Source organism: Eublepharis macularius, chromosome 4 (assembly GCF_028583425.1).
Source record: "Eublepharis macularius isolate TG4126 chromosome 4, MPM_Emac_v1.0, whole genome shotgun sequence".
Classification (NCBI taxonomy): Eukaryota; Metazoa; Chordata; class Lepidosauria; order Squamata; family Eublepharidae; genus Eublepharis; species Eublepharis macularius.
The window spans coordinates 154,713,826-154,731,512 of record NC_072793.1 but is presented as its reverse complement, the minus strand read 5'-3'; the positions used below and the strand labels follow the sequence as shown (position 1 = coordinate 154,731,512).

Genomic DNA, 17,687 nt, shown 5'->3' with positions numbered 1-17,687 from the left:
CTTCCGTTCCTGCTGAGGTTGGAGGGGGCTGCAGCTGGAGCTGAAGGTAAATAGAGCCATTTTTTTCTTCCCTGGCTGACCGTTGGCGCTGAATGGGGAGCACCCTTGGGTGGGGAGAAGGGAAATGCAGAGGGTTCAGATCCACACTGCCGTGGAAGATCGCGGGGGGCTTGGGGTGTATTCACACGGTGGAAGCCTGCCTTCCTCGTCTGTGCGATCTCAGTGGGCTGGATGTATTACATAGGGAGGCGTTCGTTGGAGCTGAAGAAGGAGATTCCGGTGGTTTTAAGGGGCTGCAATACTCCTGTTTGCTATGTTTTTTTGCTACAACAGGCTAGCTCCCTTTGGAATGTGATAAGATAGTTGCAATGATGGCTGAATGCCAAGCGTGGAAACTCCCTTAAAAGCTCTGTAGAAAATAGAGTCACTTCGAGTATAGGGAGCAGCTGCAGGCAAAATGTAGGAAGGCACGATCATGTTTGCTGTCTTTTCAATCGCAAATATCAAGACACTCTCCCCCCCCCCCCACCCCGGTCTATGAGTTTTGCTGAGTTGGACTTTCCTGCTGCTCCCAGGCATTTTGTTTCTGGGGGTCAACACATCATCAGGAATAAAGGGAGGGTCTGTAATGCTCTCCCTTTTGCCAAAACTTAAGTGCCTTTGGAACTGCGGTTGGATACAGGCCCTGGAAGTTCGGCGACAAAGTTTATATAATTGTGATCTTGCAATGCCCAGAGGTGTTCACAGCACAGGCACGGTGGTGGTTTTTAGAAATTATGTTGGTTAGTTTAGTGGGAAGAGCAAGGTGAGAGAGTGAAATGATCTGAAGATGACATACAGTGTGCTGTTTACAAGGAGTGGTAGAAGCAGGCTGGGTTGGGTGCCTTCATAAGTAGGCAGAAATCTGGAGATCGGTGGTTGGCATCTAGGAACCTGGGAATTCTGGATATTCCATATCTTGCACCAAAAGATCTTGAGCTGATGCTAGTGGAGGAGGGATTCAACAGGATGCTGCAACAAATGGTTAAATAGTTAAGATTGCTTATAAATTGCCATGCACAAAATGAGAGTGATTAAAAACAAAAATAAAACGTGAGGTCCCTGTGAGAAGCTTCCTCCATGCAGACATGCTCTTGCACTGCTCGCCTATGGGGGCTGTAATGTTTGCATCAGCCAGGAGACCTTGTCTGCGATGTACAGCGTTGCAGTTTTCTTAAGAAAGAAATTAAGTTGGGAGACAAGCCGCTCTCCCTCCCCAGCTCCCTTTATAGCCTGTTTTCTAGCTGTAGAGGTTTGGATGACATTGGGAGGGGGCAAAACGTAAGCCGCAGCTTAGTGATCAAACCCCGTCTTGCTGACAACACTGATTGACATATTTCCTTGAGAGTGGCAGGCTCCTTCTATAGAGGAGAAACAAACTGTTTGTGGGTGAACAATTTTTCTTTCTGGCGTATAAACACTGAGATAAGCAAGTAGTTAGGAGCAGAACTAGTAAAAGCATTCAAGTTCTTATACATCAGGATCAATTTTTCAGAGCCACAATGGCACTTCATATAGAATCATAGAGTTGGAAGGGACCTCTAGGGGCATCTAGTCCAATCCCTTGCACAATGCAGTAAATGCACAACTACCTACCCTCCAAACCCCCAATGAAATCTGCTCCATGCCCATAAGATGGCAAAACAACAACAACACCCTCCTGGATCCCTGGCTAAAGTGGTCTGGAGAAAATTGGTCTGGAGTGGTGATCTGTGTTACCCATGGCATGTAAGAAATGGCCACAAGAACTAAGCACTGATGTAACTCTTATAAGGCTGAATAAAATTCCCGGCGAACAGTATTAAATTCTAGACCCCTCACCCAAGCACCTCGGGCATTTCCAGCTTAGCCGTGATATCTACTGACAATGTGCCTGATGGCAAATAGAAACCTCATGTTTCAAGACAATCTAGACTGGTGATGGTGGGATATTGTCAGAGCCAGTTTGGTGTAGTGGTTAAGAGCGGCAGGACTCTAATCTGGAGAGCTGGGTTTGATTCCCCACTCCTCCACTTGAAGCCAGCTGGGTGACCTTGGGCCAGTCACAGCTCTTTCAGAGCTCTCTCAGCCCCACCCACCTCACAGGGTGTTTGTTGTGGGGCTAATAATAACACTTTGTAAACCACTCTGAGTGGGCATTAAGTTGTCCTGAATATATAAATCGAATGTTGTTGTTGTTACTGTATCGGTTCTCCTGTTGCCCTTTATAAAGTGATGCCTATAGCTTATCTCCTGGTTTCTTTTCCAGCCCCGTCTCTACTGTGTTCCTTCAGTTCTTGAATCTCTGCTGCTGCTGCCTGCTACCTTGGAGGAGGTGTTTTAGAGGTGGGCAGTGTAGGGGGGGTGGAGGATACGCCTGGTGGGGGAATTTTCTCCACCCCCTCTGTGAGTAGGCATCTGCTGGGGGCATCTGCTTTGACTGGAACATCCTTGGAATTGGTTTTCCAAAGCTAATCTGATTCGCTTGCTTCCAGTCTGGATAGCACATGGTACCTGGAGGTGCCTCATCACTTTGCAGACTGGCACTGTGAGGTCTGCTTGTTTTCTGCCTACTTTTGCTTGCCGCATGTGCCAAAGGCATCCTCATGAGCCTAGTAGCCTTGTGCCAACTCTCTGGGGATGATCCTGGCATTGGAATGGTGCCTGTGTTCCTGTGACGAGGCCAACCCGCCCAGGCAGGGAGACCAGAAAGACTGCAGAGGGGCCGCGGGAGCCCAGCATGGAGGGATCTGACCAGCGATTGGTGCTGGGCATGAACATGGGTGATGGGCGGCAGACGCCTCCTGGGGAGCTGCGGACTCCCACTGAAGAGGGGCAGGAACAGAGAATGCCTGTGCCTGAAGCCATCTGTGATGGGGGTGGGGATGCCAAGACCCCCCAGAGGACAGAGGAGGAGGAGGAGGAGGAAGAGCTGGACCCCCGAATCCAGGTGAGATAAAGTGAGACTCTACTTTTGTGACTCTGTAGGCATGCCAGGGTATATTCAGCATTCCTACAGTTGCGACATGAAGGCTCGGAATCTGGTTCATTCAAAAGGCACATCCAAAGGAAACTGGTTGGACTACTTTGGGTCCCCGCCCTTCCCCGAGGGAATCCCTCAGGGTTGCCAGCCAACCGGGAACCAATCAGGCCTGCTGGGTTATTTATTTGTGTTTCTGTTTCTGGGCCAGATGCCAGAATTTCTTCTTTAAAAGCCAAGATTGGGGGCTAGCTGGCAGAAACATTTGACTAAAAGCTTGCAGCCTCCGTTTTTCCGTAATGCACAGGCTTGAACTGTATGACTCATATGCGTGTATTGAGCAGCCAGGATATTGAGCACGGGCCCAGCTCAGCATTTTACACACTGGTATATGGGGGATGGCAAAATGTTTGTAGATGCTTCCTGAGGGGCTATCCCTACAGGCTCTGTTCAGCTGAGGCAGGTAGGTGGGTGATAGCAGAGCAGTGTGGCAACTGAACATGGGCAGCAGTGTGAGGCACATACCATGCAACTCCCACCTTACATCAGAACAAAAATGGTAGTCTTGGACAATTGATAATAGTATTACTTATTTGCTTGTGGAGATAGATCAAGATGGGTAGCTAGCTCTGTTAGTCTGTCTGTCTAGCAGTAGAAAAGAGCAAGAGTCCAGTAGCACCTATAAGACTAACAACATTTGTGGTAGGGTATGAGCCTTCGTGAGTCACAGCTCACAGGTATCTGGAGAAGTGAGCTGTGACTCACAAAAGCTCATATCCTACCACAAATGTTGTTAGTCTTATAGGTGCTACTGGACTCTTGCTCCTTTATTTGCTTGTGGTCATTGCAGAACAGGGAAACAAATTTTACAATTGCAGTAAGCTGATAAAACGATAAACCAAGCTTTAAAATATAGTGTGAACAATAGTGATTCAGAGGATGGGCTGACATGTAAACCATTACATAAAATAGTCCCCATAAGAGGTGAATCACTTCTGTGCAGCAGATTTCTTTATGTGCCAGCACCAGCTTCAGAAGCAAACAGAAAACTTTTGCTATTGGCTCAGCTCCCACTGGAGCCTGCCCCTGCCCCGTCTCTTGCTGCACTTGGGTACCCAAATTTATGAAATCAAAATACGGCAAACTATTACAAATTATTATTTTATGAGACTGCTAAAATTTTTCTGTTTGGGAATGATCGCCATTATCTCAAGACAATAATTCCCAGGATTCTTGGTACAGAGCAGGGAAGAGAGAGCGGGGGATGAATCCTGATAGTTAACTGTGTGGAAATTGGTGGTGTAGATGTTCTGCAGTAGAGAGAAGTAAAGAAACTACATTGATAAGACTTGAAAGTTAGGCAAGTTCAAGTTGGACACGCAGTGGGAGTGACTAACCCCAGGCCAGGGTTGTGTGTACTGGGCCATATCCTGCATATTCAGGAACTGGCCACGGGTACAGAATTTGGCATACTGGCAATCTTATTGGTGGTTGTTTGTATTTAAAAGAAATGTTTCTAGCCCTCAAGAATTCAATGAGTAGGCCAGGCTTCTTGGAATCTCAAAAGCCAGGTAGGATCTGAGCAAGAGTCTATGACTGTTTGCAAATTAAATGTGTTTTAAAACTTGTATTGACTAATTAGTATGCACTTTTGCTTAGGCAATATCTGAAGGCACAGAAAGGGTAGTTTGTTGTGAAGGAAAGATTTAAATAATCATTTTCAATTAGCATCTTAATTTTAAAACTTTTTGTCTTGGCATAGGGGTAGTGGCATGGCTTCTTTACAGACACATTGCATCTCTCTGAGGCCCTTCCTCTGTGATATTTCAAAAGGATGGATAGTTTGCTGCTTAATAATAAACACCTGTCCCTTTCCACCTGTCTCTGGATGGGCAAATTAAAAGACCTGTGACTTTCTGTCATCTGCATTTAGGACTGGGAAGAGCCTCCTGTATTTCTGTCATAACTTTCCGTCCATCAGCACCTTAAAGATCGGCTAGACCAACAACCAGCACGGCTACCCACCTGAAACTATCTTCCATCCATGCTTTCTCATAGATACCCGGTCTTTCCTTAAATTAATAAATAAATGCAAATTTTTGAAAGCCATTAAGCAGAACAAAATACACTCAAATCAGCTTGCTTCTGAGTGGCAAGAACAGGGATTCCCCTTTTCTTTTTCTGATGAAAAATATCTACTTGATTGAGGTGTCTGTTGGGGAAGGGATTGTGTGTTCTGAGTGTATGAATGCACTCTTCTGCAAAGAGATGTGTGTGGTGTGGTTTGGCACCTGCCCCTTGAGCCTCACTCTTTGTTTTCCTAACCAAAGGAGGAACTGGAGCACCTCAACCAGGCCAACGAGGAGATAAATCGTGTGGAGCTGCAACTGGATGTGAGTAAAGATGGTGTTCTCCAACACTTCAAACTTGGCCTCCTTTTACCAATACGTTTTACAATCAATCCCCCCTCCCCCAAAATTGCCAACCATCTGTTCTGTGGGTAAGCGTGTGTGAGGATGCCTGCATGCAAGGCTATGTGGGAGCATAAGTAGCTACTTTCTACTGAGTCAAATAATTAGTCCATTGACCCCACTTGAGGAGCAGGAGCTATCCGAGGTATCTGGCAAAGAGTTTTCTCAGCGCAGCTACCTGCAATCAGTCTAGCTTTTCATTTGTTTTAATAGGGGAACTCTGGGGCTTAGTGGTAGAACGTCTGTTTTACATGCAGACAGGCCCAGGTTCAGTTCCCAGCATCTCCTGTTAAAAGGATCGAATCATGAAAGACCTCAGCCTGAGACCCTGTCCAAGTAGACAGCACTGCCCTTGTTAGGACAAGAGTCTGACTCAGTGGAACGCCATTTCCTGTGTGCTTGAGATGGAACCTTGGACTTCTTTGCAGGCAAAGTACTTGCTCTGTTGCTCAGCTGTGGACTTCTCCCAGGCGCAGCTTCCTTGACCACCTTCAGATTGAAATGAGCAATTGCAGTCAAAAACATTCCCCTTCCCAGTTCCATTCATACTCCTTTGGTCCACCATTTGGGAGGGATAACAAGAATGCAACTGGCATTAGCCCTGCACAAGATGATGTTCCTCCATCACCCCACTTTGAACACTCAAGGAGGAAGAGCTGATCACTTCCCTTGTTGTATTTGTGGCTCTGCTTTCTTTAGAGTGCCTTGCAAGGGTCCCTGAACTTGCTTCTATGCACTGATTAATGTCAACCACAGGTTTTCACAGTCAGGATGATGCACTGCTGTTGCTTGTACCATGTTGGTAGTCAAAGGATCGCTGGGGCATTTTGTCTGCTCTACAGGTGTAAAAATGTAATACCATTAAAGAAAACCTTATAATAAGAAATATCAATGAATAAGTAGAGCTTTATTTGTTTCTTTTTAGAGCTTATTTGGCTTCAGGGACTTTTATTTACCAGGAGGTGGGGGGGCACTGCAGGTAGTAGAGAATATTGTTTGAATCTCAGGTTGGTTTGGATTTCTGTTGCAATGAACAGAATACTAGTTTGCAACTCATCTGTTACTGAGGTGACATGGTCAGTGCTCCAAAATCACCTCCTGATGATTGATTTAAGTGCCACGTGGGCGATATGCAAATGCACAGATCCCATGGGCCCGTAGGAATACAAGGCTACTACTTACATCACTAGAACAGCTCAGTTGATGCCATGGTGTAAAGTTACGTGATCAGTGCTTTTACACATTGCAGTTGAAATGTTAGCATGGCGAGAGGGATTTGCGGAACTGTCAGGAAGCTGGAATTCAAATAAAGCGTGCTTATATTATTGGTTGTAACAGGAAGCCCGTACAACATATCGGAGGATTTTGTCAGAGTCTGCCAGGAAGCTCAACGCTCAGGGCTCCCAGCTGGGGAACTGCATTGAGAAAGCACGTCCTTACTATGAGGCTAGGCGCTTGGCCAAGGAGGTATGGGTCTCATTGCCTTTCCGCAGTTCCACTGTGAAATATGTCACCATCCTTACCTTTTCTAGAACAGATACCTGTGGCTTAGGTGTTACTGTGTACAAACCCCTCTGATACACATGCCTATGGAGAGCAAAGCGAAGGAAGTTTGAATGCTCAGAGCAAGGACTCCCCTGCATTTGTTTTACGCTTCAGAAGTGGTTGTCCTGAACGAAGTCTTCATTCTGATTGAACAAGGAACTCTGGGTTTTGTTCAGGACACATTCAATGAAGCAACTGTATACTGTTTAGAATGTGAGGGGTGAGGACCAATCAGGCTGCATATGCAAATGACCCGTGTTCCAACTGTCTGGGGGGGTGAGGTGTGGAATGTTGTGAGCTCCAATCAGCCCGCATATGCAAATGACCTTGAAAGGCTGGCCCAATCAGGGAAGAGTGGCCGATCCGGCAGCCTGCCAGCCACACAGGAAAGTTGTATCCCTTTGGAAAAACACATTTTACCCCTTTGGGTGCGAATTCCTTAAAATCCCTTTGCTGTCCTGGATCACTAAGGCGGTCACTCCCCTTCTCATAAAACTCTACCTACTATCTAGATCCCTCAGAGGTAATGGAAAAGGTGGGGAGGGCAAAATATAACTGATTTGAAGAAAGGCCTAAAGCTGGCTGCACACAGTTTTGCTGCCTCCTTGAGCAGCTCAGCCTGGCAGGTTATTTCTCAGAGATAACCAAACCAGATTTGTGAAAACCATTTTTTTCATCAGCCAGAGATGGCAAAGATAGGAGGCTGCTCTCTGTCACAGGCCCTGTCTCTAGAATAATTCACCCACCCTCCCTCTCTCTCGTATGTGAACTCCCAACTCCTCCAGAATGTTCTCTGGCTTCAGGGTTAGTCTCTTTACAAACTTCTCCTCATATCTTGGCTTCTAATATTAATCCATAAGGCATATGCTTCATCTTACTCTTAGTCCGTTTTATGGATTGGGGAGGAGGTAAGAATGCGATGGAAAGTTTGGCAGGAGATGAGGATAGGCCCTTCCCATGCATTCTTGCCTCCCGTTTCCTTTACACGTGAGGGATCGAGAAAGCATGTTGAGATCACCTCGTGACTGCAACACAGAACTTTAAACGGCCAACTTGTGTGACAGTCTGTTTATGTTGCGGGGTTCATTGTGGCAAGGGGTTGCAGCATGTAACTGACTTCTCCCTCTCAGGGAGAAGGGCCTCTACGTGACCCTTTCCCCTCCCCTAACATAGTACCTCAGTGTGAACAGGAAGCTTTTTTTAATGGAGGGTGATGAGCCAAACGAGTGATCCCCCCCACCCCACCCCCCCGCAAGCTGTAGCTTGAAATAGTGCAGCCCAGCAAGAAACCACACTGCTGGAATCTCTTGATTATGTCATTCATTGCTCAGACCTGTTTTCGTCTCACCACCTAGACTGCAAGAGGCTTGGGAGAGATTCTGAGAAAGGAGGGGAATGTGGGGAGAATTGGGGATTTGATTACACCTTTCCCCAGCTGCACACAAGGAATTTTGGTGTTGTCCGTTCCATTGAGGTTTTATCCATCATTCCATCCCTGCAGGCACAACAGGAGACACAGAAGGCTGCACTTCGATACGAACGAGCCGTCAGCATGCACAACGCGGCCCGTGAGATGGTTTTTGTAGCCGAGCAGGGGGTGATGGCAGACAAGAACCGGCTTGATCCCACGTGGCAGGAGATGCTTAACCATGCAACGTGCAAGGTGAAATCCCTGTTTGAGGGGGGGCGTGGCTGTGGACTGTGCAATCCAGCACACTGTAGACATGAAAGAATCGGTGTAGTCCAGGAGGAATTTCTGTCTCTGGGAGGAAGGGTCCACTTGGCATTTGTAGGGAACGTGGGAGAAAATCACGAGGCTAATGCAGACCAAGAAATCAGGCAAAAGATTAACTGGAAAGGTGGTGTCCAGATCCCACGATTGCCAGTTTGATGTAGTGGTTAAGAGCAGCAGGACTCTAATCTGGAGAACCAGGTTGGATTCCGGTTGAAGCCAACTGGATGACCTTGGGTCAGTCACAGCTTCTTGGAGCTCTCTTAGCCCCACCCACCTCACAGGGTGATTGTTGTAGGGATAATAATAACATACTTTGTAAACCACTCTGAGTGGGCTTTAAATTGTCCTGAAGGGTGGTATATAAATGGAATGTTGTTGTTGTTGCTGCCCAAAGGCCCTGTGGTCTGCTGTCACAATAAACAGCCCAAGCATATATCTGGCAAAGGTCATCAAACCGTTTAGGTTAGTCATGTGCCTGAAGAACAAAGATCTCTCCATTGGCACCGTAGACCCACTACTGGATGAGTTGCCTTTGGGGAGACCTTTTGTAAACATCATATCAGGTCCACTAAGTAACAACTTGTGTGCCTCCTAAGCCTGGTTACGTTCCTTCCCTTCTCCCCGTTTTGCTGCCGTTCTGAAGGACTTTCAATACCCCGTAACTGTCTGCCAGATTTGCTTATCGTATTGCAGATGCATTAATACAGATGCGTTAATTTTTTTTATCAGTAGCCTGGCACGCAGGCAGTTGCTGTTAGCAGCAACGGGATCAGGCAGACGAGAGTCCCTGGCATGACAAGGCAGGGAGAGGGCTCGCCAAGCACTAGCATAGCAGTTGGGCCATCTGTCTCTGAGAGGATGGTCCACCTGTTTTATTTTTTGATATGAGCTATTGAGGTACCTCTTTGCTGCCAAAAAGGGGGTCGGCATTCAAAGTGGTTTACAATACGTTAAAAACAACAATGTAAAATAACATATTTAACACTGAGGCGACGGGGGAGAAACCCAGTCACGCTTCGATGCTTACTAGATTCCAAAGATTTACTAGATAATCTGTCTTTTGAAGAATTTGAGTAAAACCTTATAAGGAGTAGAGGCACACTTGGTGAATCAGAGACGAGACTGCTTGATAGCAGTGCCTTGTTGAGGTTAAGCGAGAAGGGCTATAAGAAGTCTGAGTGATTGTGCCTGGTGTTGGCGTATGGGCTTTGACCTGTTCCTTTCCTTACCTGACAGGTGAATGAGGCAGAGGAGGAGCGGCTACGCAGTGAACGGGAGCACCAGCGCGTCACCCAGCTCTGCCAGCAAGCGGAGGCCAAGGTGCAGTCTCTACAGAAGTCCCTGAAGCGGGTCATCGTGAAGAGCAAGCCCTACTTTGAGCTAAAGGCTCAGTTCAACCAAATTCTTGAGGTGAGACTTCCTCTCTCAGTAGTTCTATGGGGGGAAGAAAGACTTGCAAGGCCCCTTTATAACGTAAGTGAGCAGAGCGTGGCCTGGTCCTTGAAAGCTGAATTGTGCCCCCCCCACTCCCCAGTCTGTCCCAAATATTGAGGAAGCACAAGCCAGGTTAGGATGTTAACTTTACCACCATTCAGAATGTGGTGGCTTGTCAGAAATTGAAAATACGGATCTTGCAGCCGTAAAACTGTACCCTCAAAGTGGAAATCTGAGGACATTGTCTGTTGAATAGTTTCAGCTGTAATGGGAATATTAGAATACCTAGCAAATCGCACTCCAAACCACATTAGGAAGATGTACACAAATACCCTTTCTTGGAAGTATTTTATGTCTGGGAGTGGGAAAACCTGATATTTGGAGGGGTCAGAACCTACTTTCTGAGGATGAAATTTTCCATACTTGCCACCCTCCAGTGATCCAGACATTGAAGTGATCTCTCCATTCATTAGTAAGCAGTTTCTTTGATATTGGATTATCCAATATCAGAGGGCCGGACTCTGTCTCTATTGACAGCCTTCCTCTTGCCTTTGTATGGGATGGTTGCAGATTCCAGTCTGGTCTGTCTTCTTCAGTTCAGTCTGGTTCATGTAAGAACTCCTTTACTTGCAAGACCAGGCTTGGAGAAGGAGAGAGGTTGCGGCTGAGCACAGGTCCCTTAAGAGTTTTTCCAGTGGGCAGAAATGACTCTGGGAGAGCCATGGGCACCAAGGGCATCAAGGACAGCTGGCAGAGCTGAGAAGAGCAGGCTTCGTGATGAGCTCTCCACCTGGTGGTTGTGCCCTTTGGGGCCGCCCGTACATGGGATTTCCCTGATAATGTCAGGGTGCCAATGTTCTTCTCAAAGATCAGAAATCCCAGAGTTTCAGTGCAGTGGCTGTGCCTTAGAAAAGTGGCCTTTGCTGTACATCCCTGCCATCCCAGAGGAAACCTGTAAATGACCAAAATTTATTGTTTATTACATTTAAAATTTATAGCTCACCTTTCTCTTCGGTGGAGACCCAAAGCAGCTTACATCATTTTCCCTTCCTCCATTTTCCTTCACAACAACCCTGTGAGGTAGGTTAGGCTGAGAATATTGACTGGCCCAAGGTCACCCAGTGATCTTCCATAGCAGAGCGGGGATTTGAACCTGGGTCACCCAGATCCTAGTCGATCACTCCCGCCACTACAGCACAGTGGATCTCTGATCGGCATATAGAGCCACTCTTCTGATTCTGGCAGCACTGAGACCTGTGCCTTTCTTCCTTGTGGCTATCACTTCTGCACGCAGTGGCTTGGATCCTATGGATGAGTTGTGTGTGTGTTAAACAGCCTCAGCCATGGAGTGTGCTTCCTCTTTCACGACCACTTCTGATTGCACAAGAACTCATTGGAAACCATCGATTGTGCACAAACGATAGCAGAAAACCAAACACGCTCTGTAGAAGAGGCTGTTTAGCACACATGGTACTCGTTCATAGGATCCAAGCCATGGTCTCAGAGTTAGCTGCACCATCAGCTGACGGCTTCCATGGGATCTCCTTCTGTATTTGTTACTTAAGGGGCAGGAAGGCTTCAAAGATCTCCCTGGCTAGGTCCTCTGGGGGAATGCGTCACAGTGGCCTACGATGCCCCTGACAAGTAAGCTTTGCAATGAGATTCTCTCCTTCCCTTAGAGGGGCTGCTGCCTCATGTGGCACCAGATCTAGAACTTGAAGTCAAGAAGTGTTCAGGGCAGCTATAGTGGCCCAATGGTATGTTTCCATGTTCTGCTCCGTCTCTTTTTTGCCAACACAAATGTAAATATCTTCTGCGCATTTCTAACCCTTTTAAAAATTCCGCCATTCCTACCCTCACATTGTTACCTCAGAAGTGAGACAATAATGGGTGAGGAATTGGTAGAACCTCTCCAGAGGGGATGTGAGAGGGTGTGACCTGAAAAGCTCCTTCACAAATGCCTATATGATTGGTTCGCTTGAGGCTTTGGGTTTTTTACCATAAAACTTCTATATTTTATAACATTCTATTGTCTAACATCTGTGAGCTGTATAGACACACCTGTTAATAAATGGAATATATTTTTTAAAAAGTTGTTCAAGGCAGCCACTCGGTTCTTCCTTCACATTTTCACCAAGCAAACCAGTGTGTGCTCTGCTGAGGCTGCTTTTGGAAGAAAGATGCTTCTGTGTGTCACAGCTTTGAATCCAGCCAATGCCTTTTTCATCCTGGACAAGCAAGACATTGATTTAAAACACCCCAGTGTCTGGGCTTCTGGATGGCAACAGTGAGGGAGAAAGGAGAGTATGAATTCATTTGGAAAGAGAGGGCTGGGACTCATCCAGTTAGATAGGCACAGACAACTGGCTGTTGAGTGAGTGAGTTGCAGCTAGGAGAGTAACAATTGGTTCTAAGGAAGAGGTAAGAGGAGCTGCCTAACTCAGCCCTGGTCAAGTAGTCCTCTAAAAAGAACTTTTCACTTCAATGTCTGGATTACTGTCTGCCAAACAACTACAAAGGGAATGAACAGGTAAGCATCGCCTCCATGTTGTCACCATGTTAGTATTTATCCACATGCTTGAAATCCAGTCTCAGAACTTAAATTCCTAGAACTATTGACCTTTCAGTTTGGAAGTTTGTGTGAACTTGGGTGTTTTTCTTTCAGTTTGAAACCCAAGATATAGCTCATGGGCATTTCTGCCTACAGGACAGGTTTGATCTTAATCCTTCTTTTTCTGCCATATAGGAGCACAAGGCCAGGGTGACATCCCTGGAGCAGCAAGTAGCCCAGGCCAAGATGCGGTATTCGGTGGCCTTGCGGAACCTGGAGCAGATCAGCGAGCAGATCCATGCCCGGAGGCTCCAGCGCCTGGTAGGGCGGCGGGCATCCCCAGTCGGAGCTGAGGCCAGTCCGGCGCTGCTGTATGGAGGGGCGGGGCTTCCCCCTGAGCCAGCCACCTCTGCCGACAGTCTCTCAGTGCTCAGCTTCCAGACCATCGCCTCCGACTTGCAGAAGTTCGACTCTGTCGAGCACCTGCTGGGGCTCTCTGATGCTGCCAGCCTTAACAGCGACGAGCTAGAGGAGCGGGGGCAGCGCCGCAATGCCCAGCCCCACCCCTTCAAGCACCACCGCAGCATCAGCCTCTGACCCCTTTCGATTTTGACCTGCGGGAGAATGGGGAGGAGACGATCAGGATAAGGGAGGTGCAAGGAATAGTTAGAAAGGGAGGCGCCGCTCTGAATTCTTGGATAATATAGCTAGTTTGACCTTGCCTGTCTGAATCATAACCTGCAGGTGGATTCTTACACTCCTCCCCCCCATGTATAGCCTTTGGTACAACCCAGATTTCCTGCCGTTAATATTCCCAGCACGGTGGTGCCCATCCGAGCCCCAGTTGCTTTTGGCATTTTGGTCCCACTGTTGGGGGCTACACCTCTCCCCCCAGCATGCACCTGCTCCCAGGCAGCATTGCATGCTGGAAGCAATCTCTCCCTGCACACTTATCCTAGCTTGTTGGGGTTATTGGTGATACCATCATCTTTAGCAGCAAGCGAATAGTAGGGAAGGGGAGTGGGGAGACAAACCCAACCAGGAGTGGGTTAAGAACACCTGCTCCTTGAAAAACATGATTGTGTTGCGCTGGCTGTAGGGTGATCCGGAAAAAAGAAGAGACCACAAAGGAGGGGCTGATGTGCGGAAGTTCCACTGCTCCTGCCTCTGTTTTCGAGAGAACATCCCTGCCGTGCTGTCACAGAGGCACCACCCAAGACTGTGCAGTGTGGCCTTTTAAAACGGAACTTTGACGCCCTGTCGGGGGCCTCTTAACACACTACTGCATACCAGAGGCATGCCCTTGTCCTTTTGTTTGTGAGTGTGCCTTCCAGTGATGTGCCACAAACAGTAGCTGCCACTATTTTTATAGCTTCTCCAACATGGTGTGTAGGCCAAAGCTATGAAGAGGTGGCCTCTGGAAGGTGTCATTCAGTGATACCAGGAGAGAGGGGGAGGGAGCATTGTGTGTGTGCGTGAGTGTGGGAGGGGGGGAATGGCCTTGTTCGGCTGGGATAGTTCCCCAGCTATCTCACCTGCTCGGTAACATCCCATTTCCCCCCGGTCACATGACTATGGCACATTCACTCTGTTGGATGTTTGCACTATCAGGTGGGGCTTGAGTCCCTAAGCAAGTCTCTGCTTGCTCTCCTAGCTCTTTCCACAGCCCTGTTCTTTTCTCCCCTTCTGGGCCATGGTGGCACTTTGTGCCTTTCAAGCAAAGTTGGCTGGGCCTGGGCTGCAATGAGAACCGTGCCGGTTTGAGGCAGCCTAATTGCCACTCGGTGTGTTTGTATGACCAGCTTCTGCTGTGTATTTTATTTAAAAGTAAAGTTTATTGCCCTATGGAAAATCTTTCCTTGTTATTTTTTCCTCCTGTCTTTTTATTACCAGCTGTAACATGGCACAGTGCATTTTTCCAGCCATCTGTTGTTCAGAGCCTCCCTATGTAGACATGTCAGTGAACAGAGGAGATCAGCATTTAGCTCACAGAGTGTAGCCCTATCCACATTAACAGTGAATGCATGTATATGTATGCTCCTTTTTTTAAAGAAAGAGCCAATGTACATACACTTTAAAAATCAGTCATTCTTTATCACAGCCTGCAAGCCATAGAGAAGCAGATTTTTAATAAATAAATAAATAAAATCAGGAGAAAAACTAACAACTTGGGTTGCTAGCCACACAGAAATCCTTTTAGGCTTGGTGGTACCCTTCGTAGACTTGATGTATGAATTGTATCTGGGCTTCAATTAGCGTGTTTTTTATCAATCAGTCAATCATAAACTTTATTGCATTTGCTCATAGCCTTAGCAAACAACACCAAGAGAAAACTGCAATACAAACAATATCTATACCTATTAAAACCCTTAAAATGTTCCTTTAAAATTAAAATTCATAATTAAAAACATAGCAATAAAATAAAAAATTAGAGGCAACATACTGTTCCTGTATTAATACATTGAACCCAGCATAGCATTTACAGTTTATCCATCAACCATGCTAGTAATAGATGATACAATAGCAATATTTTAAGTCTGTTCTGGTCTGATCTCCCTGGATATCATGATAAGAGAACCCAAGATATTGTTCACATTCTACTATGAATTATGAATCTTGGGCATTGGAAAAACCACATGGGCTTGGTCCTCAATAGATTTCTGGTCAAGGGGTGATTTCTGTTTGTTATATGAGGTCCCGTTATAATGACTTCTTAACATTGCCAGTTGTAAAATCTCCAAAGTGGCTTTGGTGAATGCTTTCCTATGCTTGAAATTTAATAATCAGTAAAATAAGATGGAAGTATTAAAGGGGATAAGGCAAGCTGCCTATAGAGAACCTGTTCTCACGGTATCCAATAATATAGCATCCACCTGAACTCTTATATCCAACAGTTTTTGTTTTATTAATTGTTTCACTTCAAAAAAAAGTCAAGCCTCCTTAAAGAATCTTCTGAAAATCCAAGTTTGGTTACTAGATTTAGTATATGACTTCGCCATGAGTTAGCTTTCACTTCCTCATTAGCCAAAGTTAAGAAACCTGAATTTGGACCAAAGAGCATTTTCAACCAAAATTTAATAGCAGCTTTATGGACTGAGGACAATACTGGAAGCAAAGCCAGCTGAGATCTAACTATAACTGCTGGTGTTGCGTTAGGAACTGCTAATAACATGCAAGCAAATTTATTTTGAATAATGTCCAATGGTTGTAAATTTCCAACCCTCCCAAATTGGGGTTGCATATAATATCTGTAGCAATACCTTTGTTGTATAGATTTCTAATATTGGGGACACCAAACAGCCTCCCCTTGTTCTGTAAAATCTAAGAATGTCAATAAGAACTTTTTTTCAAAATTCCAATTTACATCTTCAATATGTGCTGACTAGGAACCAGAATTATGAAAGACTGCCCCAAGATATTTAAAAGACGTCACTTGCACTAATGAATTCTCAACCATTGTTCACTTATGAGTGTGAGTCCTTTAAACACTTAGTAAATTCTTTTTGCTATAAAACCACTGTTTTAAAAGCCTTCTAAGGCCAACTTGTGTATGGGATATAAATAATGTATCATCACTGTAAAGAAGTATTGAGATGGCCCTCCCTCCAAGCCTACCTGGAAAAAAAAATGTGCTTCTGGCAAATAATCAGCCCTGTCGTTTATATACAGGTTGAAAAGCAAAGGAGCCAAAATACAACCCTGGCACATACCTTTTAAAGTTATAAGTGGGTTGGACAATGGACCATAAATATCTAGTCTAACATTAAGAATGTCATTAGTATAAAGAACTTTAATTTGACACAATAGCCTACTATCAATATTCAATTTACTTAATTATCCCATAGGTGCTGCTGGTAGGATGGATTTTTCATCATCCTGAGGGGAGGGGCTTGCTGAGCAGAACCTCCTCTTCCTGGTTGTGGCCAGCAAAAGGCAACAGCATCCAAGGCTGTCCAGTGCTGGAGAATGCAGGCATCGATCCTGCTACCTCTCGCATGCTAAGCGAGCGCTCTACCGCTTGAGCTAATTCCCCCACTGCAGGTAGGCCTGGTTTTAATTCATCCTGAGGAGAGGAGGTTGCCGAGTCCCGGAAACAGAGAAGTATCTCTTCTTCCTGGTTGTGGCCAGCAAAAGGCAACAGCATCCAAGGCTGTCCAGTGCTGGAGAATGCAGGCATCGATCCTGCTACCTCTCGCATGCTAAGCGAGCGCTCTACCGCTTGAGCTAATTCCCCCACTGCAGGTAGGCCTGGTTTTAATTCATCCTGAGGAGAGGAGGTTGCCGAGTCCCGGAAACAGAGAAGTATCTCTTCTTCCTGGTTGTGGCCAGCAAAAGGCAACAGCATCCAAGGCTGTCCAGTGCTGGAGAATGCAGGCATCGATCCTGCTACCTCTCGCATGCTAAGCGAGCACTCTACCACTTGAGCTAATTCCCCCACTGCAGGTAGGCCTGGTTTTTTTCATCCTGAGGAGAGGAGGTTGCCGAGTCCCGGAAACAGAGAAGTATCTCTTCTTCCTGGTTGTGGCCAGCAAAAGGCAACAGCATCCAAGGCTGTCCAGTGCTGGAGAATGCAGGCATCGATCCTGCTACCTCTCGCATGCTAAGCGAGCGCTCTACCGCTTGAGCTAATTCCCCCACTGCAGGTAGGCCTGGTTTTAATTCATCCTGAGGAGAGGAGGTTGCCGAGTCCCGGAAACAGAGAAGTATCTCTTCTTCCTGGTTGTGGCCAGCAAAAGGCAACAGCATCCAAGGCTGTCCAGTGCTGGAGAATGCAGGCATCGATCCTGCTACCTCTCGCATGCTAAGCGAGCGCTCTACCGCTTGAGCTAATTCCCCCACTGCAGGTAGGCCTGGTTTTAATTCATCCTGAGGAGAGGAGGTTGCCGAGTCCCGGAAACAGAGAAGTATCTCTTCTTCCTGGTTGTGGCCAGCAAAAGGCAACAGCATCCAAGG

The 17,687-nt window shown here is 46.5% G+C and overlaps 1 protein-coding gene and 5 non-coding genes across 7 annotated transcripts; 1 reads left to right on the top strand and 5 right to left on the bottom strand.

Annotated features, from left to right (window-relative positions):
• On the top strand, window positions 1-14,580 carry SH3BP5L (SH3 binding domain protein 5 like). Of its 2 annotated transcripts, XM_054978613.1 has the most exons (7): window positions 1-46; window positions 2,288-2,968; window positions 5,329-5,391; window positions 6,808-6,936; window positions 8,516-8,677; window positions 9,986-10,159; window positions 12,930-14,580. In XM_054978613.1, the coding sequence occupies exons 2-7, from the start codon at window positions 2,759-2,761 to the stop codon at window positions 13,329-13,331; spliced, it is 1,140 nt and encodes a 379-aa protein (XP_054834588.1). In that variant the 5' UTR covers window positions 1-46; window positions 2,288-2,758; the 3' UTR covers window positions 13,332-14,580. The 2 variants fall into 2 exon arrangements, with proteins under 2 accessions (XP_054834588.1, XP_054834589.1); XM_054978614.1 differs by lacking the exon at window positions 6,808-6,936.
• A 2,114-nt stretch (window positions 14,581-16,694) lies between these two features.
• On the bottom strand, window positions 16,695-16,767 carry TRNAA-AGC (transfer RNA alanine (anticodon AGC)). Its single transcript has one exon. It is a non-coding gene; the product is annotated as a tRNA-Ala (tRNA).
• Window positions 16,768-16,895: 128 nt separating this feature from the next.
• On the bottom strand, window positions 16,896-16,968 carry TRNAA-AGC (transfer RNA alanine (anticodon AGC)). The gene has a single exon. It is a non-coding gene; the product is annotated as a tRNA-Ala (tRNA).
• Window positions 16,969-17,096: 128 nt separating this feature from the next.
• TRNAA-AGC (transfer RNA alanine (anticodon AGC)) lies at window positions 17,097-17,169 on the bottom strand. Its single transcript has one exon. It is a non-coding gene; the product is annotated as a tRNA-Ala (tRNA).
• A 127-nt stretch (window positions 17,170-17,296) lies between these two features.
• On the bottom strand, window positions 17,297-17,369 carry TRNAA-AGC (transfer RNA alanine (anticodon AGC)). The gene has a single exon. It is a non-coding gene; the product is annotated as a tRNA-Ala (tRNA).
• Window positions 17,370-17,497: 128 nt separating this feature from the next.
• TRNAA-AGC (transfer RNA alanine (anticodon AGC)) lies at window positions 17,498-17,570 on the bottom strand. Its single transcript has one exon. It is a non-coding gene; the product is annotated as a tRNA-Ala (tRNA).
• Window positions 17,571-17,687: the final 117 nt, after the last annotated feature.

Bases quoted from the DNA above. Each gene is read 5' to 3' on its own strand.
- SH3BP5L (XM_054978613.1), top strand. From the start codon at position 2,759: ATGGAGGGATCTGACCAGCGATTGGTGCTGGGCATGAACATGGGTGAT. The intron at 6,937-8,515 runs GTATGGGTCTCA...CCATCCCTGCAG, and splicing joins CTAGGCGCTTGGCCAAGGAG to GCACAACAGGAGACACAGAA. The intron at 10,160-12,929 runs GTGAGACTTCCT...TCTGCCATATAG, and splicing joins AGTTCAACCAAATTCTTGAG to GAGCACAAGGCCAGGGTGAC.